The sequence below is a fragment of the Sciurus carolinensis genome, chromosome 13 (genome assembly GCF_902686445.1).
Source record: "Sciurus carolinensis chromosome 13, mSciCar1.2, whole genome shotgun sequence".
Classification (NCBI taxonomy): domain Eukaryota; kingdom Metazoa; phylum Chordata; class Mammalia; order Rodentia; family Sciuridae; genus Sciurus; species Sciurus carolinensis.
Genome location: NC_062225.1, coordinates 78,829,443 through 78,852,647, shown reverse-complemented (window position 1 = coordinate 78,852,647; position 23,205 = coordinate 78,829,443). Strand labels below are relative to the sequence as shown.

At 50.0% G+C, this 23,205-nt stretch overlaps 2 protein-coding genes across 2 annotated transcripts in view; one reads left to right on the top strand and one right to left on the bottom strand.

Annotated features, from left to right (window-relative positions):
* The first annotated feature begins 194 nt into the window (after positions 1 to 194).
* On the top strand, positions 195 to 12,051 carry Gdf7 (growth differentiation factor 7). Its single transcript, XM_047521874.1, has 2 exons — positions 195 to 570; positions 3,244 to 12,051. Exons 1-2 carry the CDS (start codon positions 195 to 197, stop codon positions 4,200 to 4,202), a joined length of 1,335 nt encoding a protein of 444 aa, XP_047377830.1. The 3' UTR covers positions 4,203 to 12,051.
* Positions 12,052 to 16,477: 4,426 nt separating this feature from the next.
* Ldah (lipid droplet associated hydrolase) overlaps positions 16,478 to 23,205 on the bottom strand; it is a 96,930-nt gene continuing 90,202 nt past the window's right edge. Inside the window, 1 exon segment of the mRNA XM_047523355.1 lies at positions 16,478 to 19,568. Within this exon segment, the coding sequence (XP_047379311.1) occupies positions 19,377 to 19,568 (192 nt within the window). The 3' untranslated portion in view covers positions 16,478 to 19,376.

The following is a 23,205-nucleotide window of genomic DNA, read 5'->3' as shown; positions in this document are numbered from 1 at the left end:
CGCAGCGCTGCCAGCAGAGTGTTCAGCAGGGGGCGCTGCTCCGGGCGTTGGGCGGGGGTGGGGTGGGAGCGGAGGGGGGGCCGCGGCTCGCCGCGCACACTTCCCCCATTATTAAACACTATGTTCAAAAGGCGCCGGGGGACTTCCCGGAGCCACGGAGCCCGCGCCGCCCTCCCGACCGGCCCACGGAGCCCATGGACCTGAGCGCCGCCGCCGCACTGTGCCTCTGGCTGCTGAGCGCCTGCCGACCCCGCGACGGGCTGGAAGCGGCGGCTGTGCTGCGAGCGGCGGGGGCAGGGCAGACCTGGAGCCCGGGGGGCGGCGGCGCGGACCGACCGACCCTCGCCCCGGCCACGGGCGCTTCGGCTGTCCAGGCCGCGGTGGTTCCGGGGGCCCGCGCCGCGCAGCGCGCCGCGGGCTCTGGCTTCAGGAACGGCTCAGTGGTGCCGCACCACTTCATGATGTCGCTTTACAGGAGCCTGGCCGGGAGGGCTCCCGCTGGGGCGGCCTCCACCTCGGGCCAGGACCACGCGGACACAATCACCGGCTTCGCAGACCTGGCGACCCAAGGTACTTACGCCTCTTCTGCGTCCGCCCATCCGGTGCGATCCTGGGCTGAGACCAACCCCGGAGCCATACTCCTGCTCCATTCCATTTGGGGCCGAGGCCCCGCAAATCCCAGCTTCAGGTGTTAGAGAGAAACTTCGCTGCTGTGGTCAACGAATCCGGATCCGCTGCGCCGGGACTGTGGCGCGAGTCGCTGCAGCTGGCCAGGCCGGTTCCAGAGGGCTGAGCGGGTGCCTCTACCGAGCTGCCCTGGCCTTGCTGGCTGGTAGGTCCCCTCGAAGAAGGCAGGTTGAGTCCAAGATCTGCTTCTTGGGGAAGGGTCTAGAGTGGCGTTGACCAAGAGACTTCGGAGAAAAAAGGGTAGAATTGGGACTTTGGGGCTACTACCAAGAGGGACTGTGCAGCGACGACAGGAGTGGCTGCTTCCTTGGAGCAATCTGTACCTCCCAATATCATTGGGGGTTCACAAATTCGAGGGGCCCACAGGCAGGGGCAGGTATCAGACTGGAGAGATTGGTGGCATCTTGAGGTATGCGGAGGGCCCTTTTCGGCAGGCAGCATCTGCGTGGTAGTGGCTCCAGTGTGGGAAGTGAGTGTCCATGGATGCCTGCGTTCTGTGCTGGGCCCTCGGGAGAGCCAGAGTCCAGGACTCCGGTTGTTTGGGAGGAGAGTCGTACAGGAACGCAGGCCTCTCTGTCCAAGTGCCCCACCTTACCCTGGCTGGGCCCTCCAAAGGTAGGTGGGTGAGACCGTGTGGTGGTTGCTGTGTGTCATCTGGATTTTATTAATCTTCATTGAAGTCATTAAAGCAGACAGATAGGGAAAATTTAACTAATTTCAGGCGGAAATGCAAGTAATTTGGGCTTTAATTCTGTCCAGCTAGAGACGTAGCATGGAAGGCAGGAGGGAAAGAAAGCAAATAGGGCTGGATAAGGGCTGCTGTTCTGAGGCTTGGGAGCCACTGATGGTCTGCACACCTTGGGCACAGATTGTTTTATTTTGGGTACGTGGAAATCCTGGGCCCAAATGACCCTATAGGACCATTTGAACTGGCACGCATTCTCTGAGGGCCTAACATGGCCTCTGCACTGTGTACTAGAATTGTAGGATAGAAAACCCCAGTCCTGGTGTTCCAGGCAAGGAAGGCTTCAGATCACTCCCTGCCTAGGGAGTGCCCAGGCTGCAGGAGAGGGGCATGTGTAGGACCCTGAACTAGCAGAAGCCCCAGACTTTCTCAAGTTAGGCTAGGTCTCCCAAGATGCAGGAGATAAATCCTTTCCTGGGGCCGCTCTGCTTGGCTAGCAAGACCTGAGACCAACTCTGCTTTGCCCCAGGGGGAAATGCAGTGGCAGGGCTGGGGGAGTAGGGTGAGGCCAAGATCTGCAGAGGAAAGGCAGAGAAAATATTCAGCAAGCCCTAGGGAGAAAGCAAGGGCTGGAGCCCCTGCCCACCGTCTCTTCTGCCCCTTTCTCTGCCCCTTTCTCTGCCCCTGAACCTTATCTTGGAACAGGCTGCTTGAGGTCCCCAGAGGCCAGGAACAACACCCAGACTCTGGATCTTAGGCATCAGAGCCTGGTGTCCATGGTTGATGTGCAAATCTCCGATAGTAAGGGGAGTCTGCACAGTCTCTCCTAGTTTGGGGCAAAATGAAACCATATGATCCCCTTCAAAGGGAGCTCCTTATCCGCTGCTTGGTGGAATTTAACCCCCATCCCAGCCCCCAAAGAAAAAAAGTGCCCACGACCAGAAATAAAATCCCAAGCCTAAGTCACAACAGAGCTAAAGAATGAGCCTACCAAGGGGCTCTTTTCGAAGCTGGAGCTCACAGGAACCGCTGCCCTAATGACAGCAAGGGCGTTCAGTTGCCCCAAAAATTTCGGAAAAGTTCCTTCTTCCTTTGCTGCCTTTTGCCCTCCTTCAGAAGCTGCAGGAGCACTAGGAGGAGCCAGGTCTAGGGTCCAGAAGGCGACCAGCAGTGCTCATTGCCGAGACCTTGGGACAGACTGACCTTTATTTCTGGGCTTCAGTTAGTTTCCCTTCCACCCAGCGATGAGTTTGGACTACAAAGTCTCCGCCACCGAACTGCCTTGTTCCCCTGTTGGACCTCTCGCAGAGCCTATCCTGCATGGGAGATGGTGGTCGGCCGGGATGTCCAGGCTAGGTTGGGGGATGAGAAGTAGCAGAAGAGGAAAGTGTTTTCAGGGGACATGGAACTTTATGTTTTCGCAGAGCCGGGACTTGCAGCTGTCCTGCAGTCTCAGCAGGGTTGTAAGGAGCAATCACTATACTGCGCAGGACCTCAGTAAGGAAAGCATGATTTCTAAGGAGCCCACCTTGCCTCCTGTTTGCTACCTCCCAGAAGTCTGGCCTCCAACCCTATTCCTGCAAACTTATGACTTCGAGGCAGGCCGCAAAGCTGCTGTGGCCTTAAATCTTGGTCCCGGGTGCGGTGGCGCGCCTCTGCCCACTGGGCTTAGTGATTATCGGGGTGTCCATGGTTTCCTCAGACAGGACCAACGCTCGCAGCTCTGGGCCGGGCTGGCCGCATTCCCGCTGGGGCCCAGTGTGGGGGCGCGCTACGGCTTCAAGGGCAGCTGCGCCAGGTGCAGAGGAGCCCCCAGGGCGGGGAGTGCGGCTTCCTTCTCAATTCACTCTGTTTCTGTCGGCATCCCGCAGACGATTCCGCGGCCGAGACTGGTCAGAGCTTCCTGTTCGATGTGTCCAGCCTTCCAGATGCCGACGAGGTGGTGAGTGCGGAGCTCCGCGTGCTGCGCCGCGAATCCCCGGAGCCAGGCCTTGGCAGTGCGACTTCTCCGCTGCTGCTGCTATCCACGTGTCCGGGAGCAGCCCGCTCGCCGCGCCTGCTGCATTCCCGTGCTGCTGAGTCCCTGGACCGCCGGCGGTGGGAGGTGTTCGACGTGGCGGACGCCTTGCGGTCGCACCGCCAGGAGCCGCGCGCCACCCGCGCGCTCTGCCTCCTGCTGCGCGCAGTGGTCGGTCCCGCCCAGAGTCCGCTGGCACTGCGGCTGCTGGGCTTCGGCTGGCTGGGCCGAGGCGGCGCTGCGGCTGAGGAGCGAGCGCTGCTGGTCGTCTCCTCCCGCACGCAGAGGAAGGAGAGCCTCTTCCGAGAGATCCGCGCCCAGGCCCGCGCGCTCGGGGCGGCTCTGGTCGCAGAGTCGCCGCCCGACCCAGGACCCGGCAATAGGCCGTCGAGGATAGTCATTGGCGGCCGCAGGCGGCGGCGGACGGCGCTGACCGGGACGCGGGCCTCGCAGGGCAGCGGCGGGGGCACGGGCCGGGGCCAAGGGCGCAGGGGCCGGAGCCGCTGTAGCCGCAAACCGCTGCATGTGGATTTCAAGGAGCTGGGCTGGGATGACTGGATCATCGCGCCCCTGGACTACGAGGCTTACCATTGCGAGGGCGTCTGCGACTTCCCGCTGCGCTCGCACCTGGAGCCCACCAACCATGCCATCATCCAGACGTTGCTCAACTCCATGGCGCCCGACGCGGCGCCGGCCTCTTGCTGCGTGCCCGCACGCCTCAGCCCCATTAGCATCCTCTACATAGACGCCGCCAACAACGTGGTCTACAAGCAGTACGAGGACATGGTGGTGGAGGCCTGCGGCTGCAGGTAGCGTGCGGCCGGGGCGGGGGGCAGCCGCGCCGCCAGGGATTCCTGCCGAAGAGCAGCTTTGGGCCGGGCCTGTCACCGAGCATGGGTGCGCGTTGGACTCTGGCGCCGCGTCCGCCTGGAGGAGAGCACAAGTTCACACTCAACACCCACACACTCGTTCACTCACGAACACATTCGCAGTGCACAGCAGCATCCGCAAGCCTTGGGAAGAGGGAGACGGCCGCTACGAATGTCACAGCCATGTGTATTTTGTAAGCAGATCGCTGTAGCGCCCACTGCCCCCTTTTGGGAGAGGAGGGAGGTCGTGTTCATGTTTCAGGAACCCGCACTAAAAACCGGGTAGAAACGGGTTAGGACTGGGGGGGCTCCAGAATGGGTGGCCTCAATGGGTCCTGGAGTACGTTTGTCTGACGTTTTGTTTCTGGCCCGGCGGGGAGCATGGGTGGCTGTGTGCCTGGTGCTGCACCCTGGGGCCCCAGAAGGGTTGCATCGCCTTGTCTAGAGGTTTGTGTTGCATGAGGCCATTTACTTTGAGAAGGAACTGCTGCAAAAGGTATCCTCTCCCCTTAACTTTAAAAAATTTAACGTGGCGTTGTCTCAGTTTTGAAAGGGCAGTTTTGTCTGAAAGAATGTGTGGCTGGAGCGGCCCAGATCCCTGCAAAGGTCAGCACCGCCCCTTTTTATCAATTCCAATAGAGTGATCTAGAAAGTGGAAAGGCTTTTTCTCTATGGGGAAAAATGAATTGGAGGAGAGGTTCTAAACTGCAGAGTCTAAGCTGTGGTGATATTGGGGGTGAGGTGGGATGTGCCAGGTTCGGAAGCCCTGCACCTAGTCAGAAGGAGGCAGTGTCAGCGTCTTAGGGGCATTGAGAAAGGGGGACAGCTGCTGCTCTTCCAAGAGACGTTCCAGGAGGGTTTCCTAAGAAGTTGGCGTAGATGTTGTCAGGGCTTGAGTTTCCTGGGGCCTGCTCCAGAGGAGGACTCTGGTTAGTCTGCCAGGTAGGCGCAGCCCCTTCAAATAGCATACCCAGATTGGGCCGGAGTGTGCCGGCGCTTAATGATCCAGCCAGCGTGGATTTAGGCTGCTTTCTCAGTGGTGTCGTTGCTGAAGTTTTTGGCAGGGTGATAGTAAAGGGAAATGAAGCCACACAAAAGTGCTTTTGTCGTATTTAAACTCACAGCCCAGACCTTCAGAGCAGGAGGAAGGTCACCTCCTCTGCTCTTTGCTCGAATTTCCGCTGTGGTTCCTTCTAGAAGGCAGGGCCTTGGTGTGGGCGGAGCAGAGGTGCAAGATTGTCTCGGTTTCCGAATATTGCCCAGAAGAGTTATTGGTGGTAGGATGTTTGTTTATGTAAAAGCGAGCTCGACATGCCAACCTTCATTGTGTCTTTAATTTGTGCATGCCCAGAAGTGTTTTGTGCCTTTCTGTCAATGGTCAGGAGAGAGTTGGCCTCCACCCGCCAGGGTCTCCCAGGGCTGCTTTCAAACACCCGCAGCCCTCCCGGTGCTGTTGTGCCTTGTTGTGCTGGCTTTCTTCTTTAAGGTCCTTGGTTAGGCATGAATTCTGCCCTCGTCTTGGATGATAAGATCCAGAAAGGTTTATACACATTCTAACTCTTAGTGGTTATATTTTACACTCCTGACACAGAGGAAAAACTAGAAATTTAGATATCACTGATTTACTTAAGGGCCCCACCTGAGTCCTTTTTATTCTGTAAAATTCCCCCAAAGGGAAAAAAGTCCACATATAATTTATTCTTAAAATTAAGATTTCCCCCTCTTGTAATGTGAATTTATGTGCTCTGACTGTGTGCATAGTCATAAATAACCAGAAAAAACAAAGCTTCTTCAGGTTAAAAAAAAAAAAAAAAAAGAATATCAGAAGTGGCCACTCTGAAACAATTGCATCTTATCTTTTTGACTAGCAAATATGGTGCCCAGATTTATGGATTTTTCCAGGGAAACCTTCCTCTTCTGTTTTAAATGACAATTTTATTAGTGATTGCTCTGATACCTTTCATTATAAAGATTAAAAAATTGCACAAAAGTATTACAGGTTGTAGTATTAGAAGATCTAGAGAGGAAGTTAATGAAAAAAAAATCACATTTCAATAGTATTTTGAGGAAATTTTAGGGTACTTAATATCTGGACAAAAGCAAACATTTTTTTGATACTTTTTTTTAGTGACTAGGGATAAAATAAAGACTTTGGGGCAAGAAATGTCTTGATTTAACCTGAGCTTTTTATGGTAGGGAAAAAACATGTCCTTTCCCCTGTTTTCTTGCTGCTGACCTCCTCCTAACAGCACGTGTCTGGGGTGATGTAGGAAGTCAGTGTCTCCTTGGATCTTTCCACACTGCACCCTGGGGAGAGGTGTTGTCCTTAGTCAGCACAGTCCTTCCATGACCCTGAGCCCCAGGGTGCGCCTTGGTTTATTGAATAGAGGACTGTTTCCTGCGTTTCCCCTGAAGCTGTGGGAATGACCAGGGTTCAGGGTGCCCACCAGGCTTCAGCTCTGCCCAGCCCTCTGCCTCCTCAGAGTCCGTTCTCTAGAGGTTGTGTTTCCCTGGGTTCAAATGACAGCAAAAGGGCCATCACACATGGGGTGGTCAGGTTTCTGCTGCTAGGTTGTGGTTAAACTGACTTTGCCAAGACGTGGAGAGAAACATTCTGTCAGCACAATTGGGAGCATCCTGTGCCATCTGTCCTCTGGTTGGTGGGGAACAGACTAGGTGACCAGCATAAACCCAGCTGCTCTGCTAGAGTCCCCAGCTGGAATCTCCAGACACCACTGATGGGGACCTGGGATCAACTGTGTCAGAACCACGAGCTAAAGTGCTCCCCCCATCTGAAGTCACCAAAGTGTCCCTACTAAAGCAAACAGAATTTTCCACTTTGGGGAGAATTGTGCACTGCTTGTTGAGAACATTTGCTCAACTATTTCTTATGGATGAATAGGGTCTTATGTCCCTGCTCAGGGAGCACGAGGCAGGCCTTCTGGGGCCAGGGGGTGCTGCTGCTGGGTCTGCCAAATACCACGTCTGGGCTTGAAACCAGAATTTTTGTGTTATGGGAGACCCCTAGACTGGCAGGTGGACATTCCCACCATTCCCAAATAAATGCTGACTTTGTGGAATTTGGGCTTTCCAAATAGCTGGGCTGGGTCTTGTGGAGAAGGTGGCAGGCTCTGTGGTCTTAACCTGGAGAAGTCAGACTAGAGCTGTGCTCACTTGTTACATAGGGAATTTCCCTGGCGTTTGAGTGCTCAAGAGGGACAGGAAGAGAAGAGGTATGGATTGTGTGAGGGTAAAAGTCCCTGGAAGGCCTGTGAGGAGCTTCTCCCCTGACCGAGCACATGATGTACACCAGGGCTGAAGCCTGGCCTTGAGTCCTGAGGAGAGTTCCACAGCCCTGCGGAAGGAGCAGGGAGCAGTCCAAGTCCTACAAGTCCTTATCCTGTCAGCAGGTCCACTCAGGGGCTAGAGACTGATTTTCTTCTTAAAGCAGGGAGCAAAACTGAACTGCTTCCAAGAGCAGCTTACACACAGAGCTCTCCCCTTGCTTGAATCTGGTCTCCTGAAGACTGAATGTAAGGAAGAGAAGGCTCTGCAGCTGTCCCAGGGCCTTGCTGGTTCTCCAGAGAGCCTGTCCCCTTAGGATACAGACCTCCCCCAATGACTGAGGGCCAGATGGTCTGGGCAGGTGGGCTGAGGGAATCAGACTCTGAAAATAGCAGTCTGTCCAGGGAGTGAAGGGCCTGTTTGCCCCTTGGAAGTGTCTGGGTTGGGGAGGGAAGAGAGGATGTGGAGCAGTGAATTCAGCAGCTATAAAACTTTGGGAGTGGGAAGTCTTCAGACTTCTATGCAGGCTGGCATGTCCAAGTGGTGCTAGAGTCAGGGTCCACTGTGGGCTTCTGCACCCCCAAGTCAACTATCTCCACAGGGTGGCCTGCACTTGCCTGGTAGGAGGACGCTCCAATGCTGGGAGTCCACAAGGCATCTCCTGAGAGGCCTGAGGCAAGTCATGGACGGTACCTCCCTGTCTGAGCTTCAACTTCTGCCCCTTAAAGTGAGGAGCTCTGGGCTGGAGATGTGGCCCAGTGGCAGAGTGGCAGACCCAGGGGGGGAAAGAAAGGACCTCTCCAGCCCATAGGACCTAGGACTCTACTGTCCCTAAATCCTACTCAGATGAGTCCAAGGTAGAGCAAATGTGAGTGCTCCTGAAAAAGTCCCCCGCTGACCCCAGTCCTAGAGCCACAGCTCCTAAGTTCCACAGCTCTTGCTTTGGTCCGTATGCCCGTCTTATCCTATGCCCAGCTTCTGTAGGTGCTTCATAGACGTTGCTTCCATTTCTACCTGGGGCAAGGCAGATGCAGGGGAGGTCAGGACCTCGGGGTAGGGCTCAGCTTCCTCCAGACTGAGAGCTGCCTTGTGCCCCTGGTTTTGGGGCACTGCTAACCCACTCGAATAGCACCTGTGCCTCATAAGGTGGGTAGGACCACATTTAGATAGAGAACTGGAAAGGGACTCCAACCAGCCGTAGGTGCCTCTGTTGGGGCAGCAGAGGAAAGGTTTGGGAAGGGGAGAGAGGATGTGGACCAGTGATCCCAGTAGGTAAAAAACTTCAGGAGTGAGTGGAAAGTCACCATATGCCTGTGTGGACTGGAATGTCCATGTGCCACTGTAGGTGTTGGCAACCCAGACAGATGCCTGGGACTGTCCCAGAGTCCCCGAGCCAGGCAAGAAACTTGTCTTGGAGTGGGCTGCTCCCTCGAGTCCCTGCCCGACCCTACCCCTCCTCACTCACTTCGTCGTCATTCTCTGTCTGCCTCTGAGGTCCCTCTTCACCCTTCCAGGGGAGTGACCCTGGCAGCAGGTGGCAGAAGACCTTTTCATTGCCTGGAAGATGGTGGTGGAGTTGACCATTGAGAAGCACTAGGAGGAAGGGAGGAGTCAGAAAGATTTTTTTTGTCTTTCCACAATGTCAAAATTTTTTGAATAACAGTTCATAAGCTACATCAATCAATTTCGTCATCTTTAATTCACCAAACACTCATGGTTCGTTTGGTGTCATGACCATGGCAATCATGGGTAAATGTTTCATTTGGATTTTTCAGACACTCGGCCTTTTGCTCGAGGAGTCGCCTGACCACTTAGGTTGAAGCCAAGTTTTCTTATGTTGCTGTTTGGATCTTTGATCTGTGTGCTCAGAGCACAGAGCTGCATGAACAGGTGACCTGGACTGAGGTTCTGATGAAGGAAGCCCCTCTTCTCAGGAAGGCCACCATTCCAACCTGAGGAGTCACTTGCATGGAAAGAGTCTGGAAGTTGGTCTTTTTAATCAGTGGGGTGACTAAGGGCTGTGAACTCTGAGTGTCCGTCAGGCACGTGCTCTGTGCAGGCCCAGCTTTACCGAGCTTGGCTGCTGCTGTGCTGTGCTGAGGCTGGGCAGCAGGCCTTCAGCCAGGCAGAGTCTGGGTTGGTGCTGCAGGGCAGCCACAGCAACGATATCAGAGCAAGACAGCATGGGCAGTCGAGGGGTGTGAGGTCCCAGAAAAATCAGTGCTGATTTCAAGACTTGCTTGCTGTTGCTGAAAAAGTTCAAATTCATGCTCAGAGCAGCACACCCAGCCAGTGATCTGCTTCTTCCTGCCTCCAGCATCTGTGCATGGTGTGCTTGCCCTGTGTGACAAAGAAAGGACTGGTTTCTCTCACACACATCCCCTTCATTGGCAAGAGTGTTGCAGCATCCACAGGAACTTCTGAGAGATGTGTTTCTGCACAGGCAGGTGAGTTTGCAGGCTGAAGGTCTAAGAAGTACATTTTGCTCTTGACAAATGAACTTCCTCCTAGGTTAGGAACTCTGGGTTCAGAGAGGGTTGCCTGGGAGAAGTTGGGGTGCAGAAGCTTTTTATCCTCTTCCAAGGGATGCTGAAATAGGTTGTCTAGAAAAACAATGAAAGGCTTGTGATCAGGGGTGGTGCAGACTTTGGGATGAGGGTGGCAGTTTTGCCTTTATCTTTGTTTCACCGCCTTTGGAGTTGGCAAACAGGATCGTGGGGCAGTGGTGGCAGAAGTGGCCAGGCAGGCCATGGGCATGCAGCTGTCTTTGTAGTCTTGTTCCTAACCTCCATACCTAGTTCCTGGGTCTAGAGCTGGGTGAATGCCTTGTTCTTTCCGGAGGCCCCCCGACACGTGCCAGAATCTAGAACCACAGCTGTCCCTTTTGGGGGCTGAGATGTGCTCGTGGCTGACCCAGAGGAGACTTTTGGTAAGACTTGTTTCTAAAAGTCCTGCTGAATTAGAAGTAAACACAAGCGGATCAGATGCACACAGGTTAAATTGCCTTGAGGACACTCCCTGAGACACTGGATGGGGAGGGGCAGCCTAGGCCAGTGAACTGCTTGATGGTGGTTGGTAGTAACTCCCCTGAGGAGCCTGACTTCTCTCAGGTGCTCAGGCCGGCTACGGGCAGTCCTCACTGGGCCAAGTCTGAAAAGCAGTGACAAGGTGTGTTGAGGACCTTTCCTTGTGGCAGTTTATTTTATTTTATTTTTTATCTCTCAGTGTCTGAGGCTGCTGAGGCTAGATAATGGTGTGCTGTCCTGGGTTCCCCCATGGCTTGGGGCAGCACATCTTGGCTCGAGGGGAGTAGGCTGTCTTGAGAAAGCAGGGCCTTGCTAGCAGGGCTTGTTTTCTAGCAACTTATAGTTCTGGATCAGGGCCTGTCTGCATCAGAGGAAGCCAGCCATTCAGCATTCTGTTTAGAAAATGATGATCCAGTTGGGGGAGAAAGCAAGCTCAGGATGAAACATGTTTCCTGGCTGGGAATTGGGCAAGCGTTCTAAGCCAGGAGCAGAGACTCTGGAGAGGAGGGCTGTTCTGGCCTTCTCCACCTTGGCTAGATCACAGATTAAACATGAGCACCCTTAGAGTGATTTTATTTTTTATATTTCACTTTATATTATAGTATAAATAGCTTTTATGTTTTCTTTGACAGAGAATCACAATTGAGTCACTTTAGGTCTTTTAGCTGGAAGGTTCCCCACCCCCGCCGCCCCACCAAATGAGAAGGTAATGAATTTTTTTTTTTAAAACAAGGATTAACATGCTATCTGCAATCTGCCCTTTCAGCAGATGACAATAGGGGATTCTGATAAGTTTGGGTTTCTGTTTTGTTTGCGTATAAGTAAAGAAGCAGACCCTTTCACTGTGAAGGTAGCTGGCCCAGCTGCACCTGCTCCAGAGCAATGCTGTCCGAATGGGCCCTGGGTGGGCAGCGGACTCCTGCACATGGTGAGCGGCCTGCAGCTTCAAAAGCAAATTTAATCAGATTCCAATACTGTGATTTGAAGGAAATGGCAAAACCTGAAGTGACGGTAATGCCATCAAGGATCAACTACACTTCATTCCCTCCACAGCTAAAGACAAAATTAATTATTTTTAGGGCAAGTCCCTTTCATTTTGCAGTGATACCCACTGTTTTTCAGCTTGGCTTGGGAGTTAGGAGATGGGGGTGGTGTTAAAAACTCATTTGATGCAAAGTGAAATCTTCTTTGTTGGCAATCTTCCAGCTCTGGTTTGGCCAGAGCAGGACTCCGAGACTTGCAGGCTGCAGACTGGCCGTCTCCCTGCTGCCCAGCCTGGCTCTGTGGGCAGCATTCACTGGCATCATGAAATGCTTCTGTGACTAGGCCAGCTACAGGGAATTCTTCAAGGGCAGGTATAAATCCATGTGTATAGGTATTCTCAAATTTAAATAGATTGTACATATCAGACTGTAAATGACCTGTAAAACAGCAAACTCTATTTTTCTTGATTATTACATAGTGGTATATATTTGTTAAACATGCTCCTATACTTGTTATTAACCATTTGATATTTTGTACAGATAAGTTGATTAAATATTTTATTCATAAAACTGCTCATGACTGGTCTTTAGGGAACAGTGTTTTGGCTTTTGTTATTCAGCCTCTGTATTAGGCTGGTTCTCCTCTGTATCTGAGGACAGCAGTCAAGTATCCAGGCATTAGGAGTGACTGCTTTCAAACAGGGACAGTTAAAGGTAGGCCTGGTGCTGCTAGTCTTTATGCTGACTGCTGCCCCTTCTAACATCAGGGTCTCAGATGTGCATGGGGAATGGAGGGCCTCAGGCATATGGCTGCTACCCACCGTGAAATCGCATAGGACACTGTGTGCAGCCCCACACTGTATGATGTCACTTCCCAGGAGGGTAAAAAAAATCAAGCTTGGTTCAGGGAGATGAGGCCAAAATGCTGTGAAAAATAATTTCTCTTTGGGAAATGAACATTCTAATTTGTATCCTGAGTGTTCACTCCAAACTCAGTAGGAATGGGAAGCCTTTGGGTTTGCATATGCTTCAGGCTGCCTTAGGAGTGATCTTCCTCCAGACGGTGTGCCTCTGCAGGTTGTACAGTCACCCTCCAAAGTCCCACAGCATAAGGCCCAACTGGGTCAGCTTTCTCTGCAAGGCCAATGACATATTTCAGAGAAACCAACTGACAGGCCACATTTGCTCAGTTCTCTTTGTGACAAGGAAAGAGATCCTGTGTGCTCAGTGATGCTACCTTGGAGCCTCCAGTGTCTGTCCTGGCCGGGAGTTGGGTGTAGGACCACCTTGCAGCCTTCCCTGGTTCTTCTGGTGTCACATGGGATTTTTCCTACAGATGCAGGAGAAAGCTCTTACACCTGTTCCTTAAATGTCCCTGGGAGTGGATTAGTGACAGAGCTGCAGATATGAAAAGCTGACAGGGACTTGCCCTCATTAAGGACTTGTTACCAGCATTACCTCTTGGAGGGGGGGACATGGAGTCTGTCAGTGTGACCCACCTTTCCATCAGAGTGATGGCAGTACCTGTCCTCTCTGAATCCACTATTCCCACAGTAATGTGAATGCAAGTCCCTTGGTCACGAGAGTCTCTCCCTCTGCTAAAAGATGGATCATGAAAGCTGTTCTCCTGCTCCTTACTTCCATTACTACTAAATGAAGAGAATTTTTCTTTCTTTGGAAGAAAAATTGTGTTCCTTTTTTAACTAACTCATTTGGCAGGCACAATAAATATGTAAGCTCTGGACCCTGCCATGGCAAAGGGTAAAGTCTCATCATGCTTCTTTTTCTTCCTTGGTCAGTTTTTCATTTTCTTGTGGTGTCGTCTCCACTTGGCCTACCTCAGCATTCTGTGTAGAGGCTTCCACATTCAGTGGAGAAGGTGCAGTGACTGGGAGAGAGGAAGGTTCAGGTGGCATCTTCACTTTTATTTGACTTCCCAAACACTGACAAGAGTAAATCTGAAAGGCTCCGTAATGACGATGCTAAGAAGGGGCTAAGACCGACCCCTCTGCTCCCTTCCTGGCCCTGTTGTTACAGGTCTGCCCCTGATGCCTGCTTATTCCAAGCAGGCAGAGGTGAAGATGTCTCCAACAGCTGCTCTACTGAGGGTGGTACCTGATGTGGGCATGGATGCATGGATCTCCTGTGGCCTCTGAACCTCATCCCAGAAGGAACAGTGATCGGGGCAGAAATGTGTCCGCTGGGATGTGTCACCAGCGTTCAGCCATCAACACTGGGCTGTGGGCGTCTGCTGAGTCCTAATCACATGCAGGTGCACAGCCCTTTGGCAGTGGCCAGTAGGAGGAAGCCCAGATGTTCTGCAGAGCCTGAGCAGGGTGGATTTGCAGAGGCAGGATTCTAGTCCCTCTGTGAGGGAGGGGAGACCCTGCAGGTGCACCCACACCCCCTGGCTCTAATGGACGCCCAGTCATGGGGTCACATTCCCATCTCAGGGAAGAGGAATGTTCCCATAGACTTACCAGCAAGGAAATCTGTCCCAGTGTGGAGAGGTCAGCACAGGCCCTTTTGCCAGAATGTTTGAGGAATGCAACACAAAATGAGAATTCTCTACTATCCCCAAGCACGGTCTCGTGTATTGTTGCTATAATTCCCACTTGGGGTGCTGCATGGGGCCAATGCTCAACAAATAATAAGCCACATATTTGGTAGTTGCTAATACCCAGACCCCAGAGGTTTTCTAATCATAGAAGAATGGAAGTAATAATTGCAGTCATACTGGACGAGATGAATGCGCCATGAGGTGGAGGGGCCTTGTTTCCTTGTAACTCCTTGGTGCCAGAAAACAAGCAGTTGATGTGCTTGGATCCCTCTGACCCGGCTGTGCATTGCTTTGCTGGGGAAATGCTTACAGGATAAAAGAGCAAGTGCATGTAACCAACACTTGCCCTGACATTCCCAATGGAGGATGAGGAGGCACTAAATTGTGCTTTCCTGATCGTCCGACCAACTGTGAGAATGCACATTTCTTAAGAGCTTGCCTATTAGGCATGGCAGAAACTTGTAGAAATGTAGATATCCAAATTATACAGTATTCCACATGGCAAGCCCTATTCTCTAAGCTTTGCAAGTGCAGAGGTAGTTAAGACATGGTCCATCCTCCAGAACTCTCCTTTGAAGGACAGAAAGGAGTATTGGTGGTGGGGGTGGTGAGCAGATCAGTAAAGGCATCACTTCCGTAACAATGAGGAGTGCTTCAGTGCAGCCAGGGCCGGGAGTCATGGAGGCTCCGAGGGAGGGGGCACTGCTGGAGGAGGCTGGAGCAGTTGGGGCCAAGTCTCATGGGGTGGGGTATGGGTGGGCAAAATTGAAGCCAAGGTTTAAGAGCACAGCACGTGTGGAGAGGGACTGACTAGTGACCAAGTCTGGTGAGGAGTACCAGGTGCCAGAGGTGCGTGGCAGAGGTGCTGAGCCTATGACCAGTCTCTAGTCTCCCTCTCTTAACCTACTGCTGGATGCAGTTTTTGCCTTGGAAACCTTTTGTTGAAGCTTTTGTTCTTTTAAAATGGCTCAGCTGTTACCAACTACGGTAGCTTTTCACTTCCACTGCCAAGCAGGCCTTCATTTGCCCTTCACGTGATTCCTTCTCCCATCCTTCCACTTTTTTGAGGTTCTCCTTGTGGCCTCCAGGAGGCAGCATGGTGCAGAGGAAAGAAGGGGATGAAGCCATGGCCTGAAATGGAATCCCAGGGCTCACCCACCAGCTGCCAGATCTTGAGCAAGGCACTTACCTTTGTATCTCAGGAATGATCTAGAAACAGCACAGAATTCCCCGGGATTGGAGGCCTTCATGAGCTACTGTGACCATATAGGGATTCTTGACCCATCCAAGTTCTATCTGTCCTTCTGGACCTAGGGGTAGCCTCCTCCCTCTCTCTCTAGGAGCTTTCTCTTTATAAAACTATGGCAACCAGGGAGCTCTCTGGCCCTCGCCAGGACTGAGGACATCACCCGTAGTCTTGCCAGGCATCATACTCAGTGACACCAAGCTTGCTCTGGAGATGTCTTTGTTCAGGTTGGAGAGGCCAAACTCATGTCCCACAGCCACTCTCCACTTGGCCAATGTGATCACTTATCTTGGGACACTGTCATGAATCTCAGTCCCCTTGGGAGGCAATCAGAAGGACACTCAGACACTTTTGTCCTCACCCCTCCTTAAGGAGAGCTTGGCTCAAAGTCCCACAGGTACATTTGTTCAGACAGCACACTTAGTCCCTGCCTCTGGCCTCTCCTTCAGTCCTACCCCAAAGGAAGGAGCAGCCCAAATACGTCCTCACCTCTTCTCCCCTGCAAGAGAAGGCAGCAACAAAGAGAATGTCTCATGCTATCTAAGAAATGCTTTGCTTCCCGCACCTTTTCTAAGTCAACTGTGAGAACTGTGAGAAAATATCAGTTAGATATGTGGGGAGACCGAGTGGCCTGGGGCCAGAAAGCAGAGCCAGGTGAGCAATGTCACCCCAGTGTGTGAGCCAGAAATGCTACGGCTGCAAGAGTCAAGTTATAGGCTGGGAAACAGTGCTGAGACTGAGTTAGCGTGGGGTCCTCCACTGCCCTGAAGACCAGGTAGAGGAACACAAGTTTGTCATCCCTTCCCCTTAGGCTCCATTCCACAGAGCATCCACCATAAGCCAGGCAAGATGCTAAGTGCCACATGCATGATCTCATTGTTTCCCCATTAAAAACAAAACATAATATCTTCCCCAGAATGAAAACCTGAGATAAGTACTCACATTATCCCAGTTTCAGATAAGGATTGGGGAGAGAGTCAGGGAGGTGTGAAGTCTTATGTAGCCTCAAAGACCTAATAAACAACAGATCTGGGATTTGAACCCAGGTTCCCATTTACTGGCATGAAGAAATTTGCTTTCTGGAAAAGAAACAAGGAGAGACAGATACAGGAGAGAACATTGTGGGTTTTTTTTTTTTTTTTTTAAATTACTTTTTATAAATTCCAAAACCACCTCAAAATTCCAAAAAAAATTTTGCAAGTAGAACATTATTTTCCCCTGAACCATTTGAGAGCAAACTGACAGGACGCTCCATGGCCCCGATGCTTTGTTCAGTCCTCAGACATTCTCCGACTTCTCCACAATACAACCACTGAAATCAGAAGGTGAATTAGTCATTATCTTACTTTCAGCTAATCTGCAGACCATGTTCAATATTTTATAACAAAAACACCCAAGACAGACTCAGGTGTTGTGTTGGGTTATCACGACTCTGTGGTCTTCTTTAGTCTGAGATTGCTATTGTTTTAATATAATGTATGATGAAGAAAAACCAAGGCTTTTGAGGTCACTGGCTCTCCAGGCATTGAGTAGAGAAGTGATGGCCAGAGGCTCTGGCCTTCTTGGACATAAGGCCACTGGAGCTGTTGGGGACTGCCTCTGGGGCTTCTCTGAAGGCCCAGAGCAGACAACAAAAAACTGTGGGTCAATACTCCAGTTGACACTTTCCATTCAGTATGAGTCAGCTTTCTAAGAAGGCTTTTTTTTCTTTGTACAAGGCACTTTACCACTGAGCTACACCCCAGCCCTTTTTATTTTTTATTTTGAGACAGGGTCTTGCTAAATTGCTTAGGGACTTGCTAAGTTGCTGAGGTTGGCCTCGAACTCACAGTCCTCCTTCCTTAGCTTCTCAAGTTACTGGGATTACAGGCATGCGGCACTACACCTGGCGGAAGTTAAATCTTAAAGACCGTCCTTGTGGCTACCTTGAAACATACAGGTAGAACTTCTGAAAAATGGATTACATCCACTGTTTTTGATTTTTGTCTTCTGTGTAATTCCTAATGAAAGAAAGTGGACTTCAGTCTCTTCAGTCTCCTGAAATCTGATTCTTCCTTCTTTAAAAGACGCAACAAGAAAGTGGTTTTTAATAGTAAGACTTCAACCCCAATATAACTCAGGCAAACTCTTACACTGTATCTTTTCTCCCCAACACAGAAATCAGGGCAGACATGGTCAAAGTGCTGGTATAACATTTATTTTGAAAATTCATTGGTGTTCAAATGATTAAGAGCCCATATCTTTTTTAAGCTCTAAAAATTAAAAATTACACAATTTGGTATGTGCAGATTTCTGAAATACAGAGTACTATAAAATAACATCTAAAAGAAAAGGGGTAGATGTTACTTTTTAATCCAGTAGGCCTGATTTACCAGTTCTTGTTTATGTGCAGTGATTCAGTGCTATTAGGCACCTACTGTATGCAGGTCTTGGAGCCACAAGTCCCTGCTTCTAATGTCAGCTTTCGAGAAGGCCTCCCCATGCAGGTGCTGATGAGGACTTGCGTGGAGCCCTGTGCCCACAGCCTGTTATCTAAGGCTCTTCCCCTTGCAGCAATAACACTCCGAGTGGGGCCTGGCTTTTCCCTTCTGCAGCATTTGCTCCATTTGCTCTGATGCAGAAGCCGGGCAAAGGACAATAACTCATTCAACACTCACCACGGGGCTGGCAGCATATTGGAGCTGGATCTTTCATTATGGGGCCTTAAGTTTTGAGAGGAAGGAGAGTGTCTTATTGTCCTTAAAGCATGATAATGCCTGAGGGCTTTCCTTTAGGAGAAAACTGGAATGTTTCTGATTGATCATCCACTGTCACTGCAGCCAGTGAGACTTTTTGGTTCCTAAGACCTCAGGATACAGTCTGCTCTCAGCCAGAGAACCTGCTTCTCTCTTCTAGACCTCCATGTGTCCAGAGAAGTTGAATTCACATAGTTTAATGGCTTACTTTGGTTTGTTAGCAAAATAATTTATTCCCAACAAATAATGCAAATGGAGAATAATCAATTTATGCTAATGCTGTACTCAGGAATTTAAAACACCTTCCCCCAAATTATTTACTAGGAGATTTTCAGAAAAAAAGAATTTACAGTAGTTAAGTACACCATTCTCACCAAAGGCTAGCACAGTACTTGGCTGGCTGCTGGCCTTCAACACAGAAAAAGCAACTGCACATGGGCCCATTCGCATCCGGTTGGGGCAGCCCAGAGCCTCCACTTTCTGGCTCAGGAGGTGAGGGGCCTGCAGGGGCTCATCACCTGGCAGGCCAAGGCTCCACACACAGCTTGCTGGCTGCGCTGAGACAGGAGGCAGAGTTGGGATCCTTCAACCACTCTTTTATCTGGTTAGCTGACCAGAGTACTGTCTGGTGAACTTTATTCTTGGTCTAATGCTGGCAGATCATGATGTCACCCTGATGATCTCAGGAGAGACCTGTGCTCAGGTAGACTGGGCTCACTCTCACCTTCCGTCCATGTTCACTGCCAATATCCATGGCTCATCACTTCCTGTGTCCTTGTTAAGAACTAGTACACTTTACGCAACTGACCACACTCTTCACGTTCCTTGGTCTCCTGTATTTTCTCTTATAATCTCACTTCAGTATTTATTTTCATTTAAGTATGTCTTTTACATTTTCAATTAAGTATTTCATAATTTCCTCCAGAAGAGTCTATTCTACAATGCAACTCAATTAAAGGCACCTAAATTTAGATTTTTCTTTTGTCTGCAGGAATCCCACTGACCAAATACATCATATAGTGCCACTGGGCTCTTGTGCCAAGAGGAGTCGTTGTGTGGATAATAATGTTCCTGAGTCTTGGAAAATGTGCTGTTGATGCTATGGAATGATTCACCACATGTTCACCTCAGTCTTTAGACAGGGAGCTGGGAATTTTTGAAGCCAAGAGATTCTCACTTCTTTCTTTTTTAACATTAAAGATCAAAGGAAAATTAAATCTGTTAAGCCTAGTACATCTACTGCCTCCTCCATCTGGCTATAGGTGCTTGTTTCCTGCGTCTCATTATATTTTGGACAGATTAGCTTTCAGCCAGTCAGCAATCATGTCAGCCATTTCTTGGCTAAAATGGAGGATAAAAGCATGAGGTATTTTTTTCTCACAGAGTCGAATATCTCCTTCTGGAAAATCTTTCTTGATGTCTTCATAATACTTTTTTGGACACCAGCCATCTATGGTACCATAGTAAAATGTAAGCTGAAAGACAAGACGGCATACTGTGTCAGAAAACACTTCCTTCCCAACAGATGTGACGCAGTGGCCTGTAGTGCTCTGATGGCAACACCTGTGGCTGGCCCTGCTGCCCCTCCCAAGCCCTCCAGGGCATTGGTCTCTCAAGGCAGCAAACCCCACAGCTCCCAGGAGTGCGTCAAGTGGGTCAGATGGGAAGTCACCAGTAGGGAGACCCTTGTGTGGCAAGTTCCCCAGAACTCACAAAAAGGACTTACCTGCAATGTTATTGTACTAAGGTTGGGAGGGACACGGGGGAGAAGGCATGAGGGTGAGGAAGACAGCTGATAAGACCACTCTTATTACGACTAGTGACCACTTAATAAAGACACATGATGGCATATGGGACATGCTTGCGGAACAAATGTAGAGACAAATCTGATAGGTGCAGTCTTCTCAATGTAGCGGATGGAATGTGAACAGTATCCCAAGAAAGCTTGTGATATTTCTAAGAGACTCTCGGAGAGTATGCTGAACTCAGTGAGGCGGTTGCTGTTGTTACACTCTGGGTGAGAGCAAGCAGGCTGCCTGGAGACGGAGCCACCTCGGAGGCATTACCGAGCCTTTCCTGGGTATCTACCTGCATCTGTGAGTGATGTATACAAGGATATAGGTATTCTCTCTCTCTCTCTCAGCTGCTGTGTTTCACTGAAAAAATTGCTATGTTCTAGTTCTATATTTCTTTCTTTTTCTTTTCTTTCCTTTTTGGTGGTCCTGGGGATTGAATCCAGGGCCTTTGTGCATGCAAGGCAAGCACTCTACCAACTGAGCTAGATCCCCAGCCCTCTATATTTCTTAAAAGGTAACAAAAGTGAAGTCTTATATTGAGAAGGGTACATAATAGTAATTTCTATATGAAATAAAGACTAAAAATTTTTTTTTTTTGCGGTGCTGGGGATCAAACCCAGGGCCCTGTGCCTGTAAGGCAAGCACTTTACCAACTGAGCCATCTCCCCAGCCTCCAAGACTAAATTTTAATGACCTATGACATCTGTTTTTGCTGGAAAAATGTTACGCCTAGCTGCAGCCCTTCACTGCTCATAGTCACTTGCAGCTTCCAAGACTGCTTACTGTCACTTGTTCATTAGTCTGTTGAGCAAACACTTATGGAGCATTTTCTCTGTATCAGGAAAACAGATATAGTAAGACAGCTATGGGAGGGGGCGACAGGACACCCACTATCTAGGGGCACCTGAGAGCCCAGATGAGGGCAGCTGGGGGACATGGTGGGCAGGAGTGAGTCCTCAGTTGATGCCTGAGTTCTGTCTGTGGATTGGGGGAGCAACCAAGCAAAGTCACAAACATGAACAAGCATGGCAATGCTGGGGAACTGGAAGAAACTAAAATGGCTAGAATATCAGTGATGGGAGACAAGTGGAGGGGCAGAGAGAGACTGGGGCATGACGGCTTCTGCTGTCCTACTAAGGAAAGTGTACTTCATGCTGACGTCCCCAGGAGCTAACAAAAGACTTTTACCTGATGCAGTGACATGAACAGGTCCGGCTGTTAGGAACACTACTCTGGCTATAATCTACAGGGAGACTGGAGATCTAGAGGTGGGGACAGAAGGTCTGGAAAACAGGTGTTACTGTTCCCGGGGACAGTTTTACTGTCTCAACCCTAATCTGAATATGGGACAGGAGAGGCTGCTCTTATAAAAGCAGTGGTCTTCACTCACTGACATTATGACCTAACCAATACTTAAAGAGATGGTTAAAAACACTTCCAAGAGCAAAACAATGTAGTATTCCGGAGGGTAAATTATTAGCAACAAAATCTTGAGGAGCAGGCTTACTTTAAATCCCTTCAGAGATTTTTCTGGTTGTCACTTGGGTTCCAATTTGGAATGCTGTAGAGGACCTGTGGCTTATACATATACCACTTAATTTATTACTCCCACTCTCACCATTTCTGCACACTCCAAAACCCCTTAAAAGAAAACTTGTATTGTCCTCTTAGCAGGATATGAATTTCTTTTGCTTCCTGGAGAACAAGAGAGCAGAGCAGTTGCCTGGTCCTTCCTCTTGGTTTCCAGTAGCTCTAAGAGCTCATTCGTGTAGCTCCAGAGTTGCTACTACTGTGGCTAGTCATGGAAGCATACATTTCCCAGGATCTCTCAGCAACCCCTCTGCTACAGCTTCCTCTTGAAAAACTGCTAACAATACAAGCTAACTACCAAAAGGGCTAAAAACTTCAGGTTCTCTCTAGACCACCTCCTACACTTACCACCAGGAAATATTGAAAACTATATTCAGGAAACAGCATATACAGCAGTCACATGCAGGACTGTTCAGCATTTCCCCAGAGCATGACACCATGAAGTCTAAAAGTCCAGCAGGTGTGTTCTGCCACGTGCCTTTGCCTGAAGATGCCTGAGCACAGAGAAAGCCACACTGGGACCTTCCCATCAGTACGTGCTACTGGAGAGAGTCCTGTAAAAACTGTAAGATGTAAGAGGCAGTGAGAAGAAAGCAAGGCAGAAAAGACTTCCTCTCACAAAGTCCCCTTGACAAGAACACCACTGTGCACACCTGCTGTTGTTTTCTGCCTGACATTTTGGGGACAATTTCCATGAAGAATCTAACGTTTTCAATGAGACAATTAAAACTTGAAATATGTTCAACAAGATCCAGCTTGATAAGCTGTTGGCCCTTCCCTGAATAGGGTGCTGTGTAGTTGAGCGGGGAAATCAGCATGGATTAAAGGGACCCTACACCCGCATCATTATGGGGGCCTACGATGTCCATGGTAGGTAATGAAAAGTGATGTCCGTGTTCAATACAGGTAACAGTGCATTCATTGTTCACCTGAATTCCCTTCTTAATTCTCCATGGCTGGTAACTGTTTAGAGTGCGCTCTGTTTGGTTAAATCCTTAATTGATGGGGAGGGGGGTTTAAGGTTTTTAAAAATTTGTTTTGTTTTAAAAGTTCTTCAGGCTAAATTCACTCAAGGGCTCTCTGTGAAAATCTTGGCTTACAAGAAGAACACGTGGTTATCTAATGCCTTTACAAACACTGGCTCGAGATACTTCCTGTTCCTTATAGATTATAAATCACAAGCAATAGATCTGCCCAGGCCACTCTGCACTGTAACCCTAAACAGGAAAATGAAAAAGTATGGAGTGTGTGGAGGCGGTGTGGGGGATGGAGGAGGACAGGTGAAGTAGAAACAAAGAGAACTAACTGGACATCAAGACCCAGTGGCCCCGAGTGCACATAATTACCTATTGGCATTAAACGTGAATAGCTGGTGGAAGCTGAGGATGAGGCAGCAGACCCAGCGCTGCACTCTCCTCACTGCACCCTTGCAACAGTGCTTGGAGGGTGGTGTCTCATCCCTACTTTACAGAAGAGGAAACTGAGGCTTAGGGAGATTAACTTGCTTAAGTTCAAGTAATGAATGAGTTGTAAAGCTGGGTAATAAAACACAAAGCCCAAAGACTGGGAGGTCTTAAACTGGGTGTGAAAACTAACAGAGTGTAATAATGGCTGACAGGAGCAAACCCAGCTGCCTTTCCTCACAGCCTTCTCTACGTGGGCACTGCATGTCATGGCACCGCATGTCATGGGGTAAAACTGCTGTAAAAACACTGCAATTGTTAGC

Coding starts and splice junctions, on each gene's coding strand:
- Gdf7 (XM_047521874.1), top strand. CDS start 195: ATGGACCTGAGCGCCGCCGCCGCACTGTGCCTCTGGCTGCTGAGCGCC. Junction 571..3,243: donor CGCAGACCTGGCGACCCAAG/GTACTTACGCCT, acceptor GGCATCCCGCAG/ACGATTCCGCGGCCGAGACT.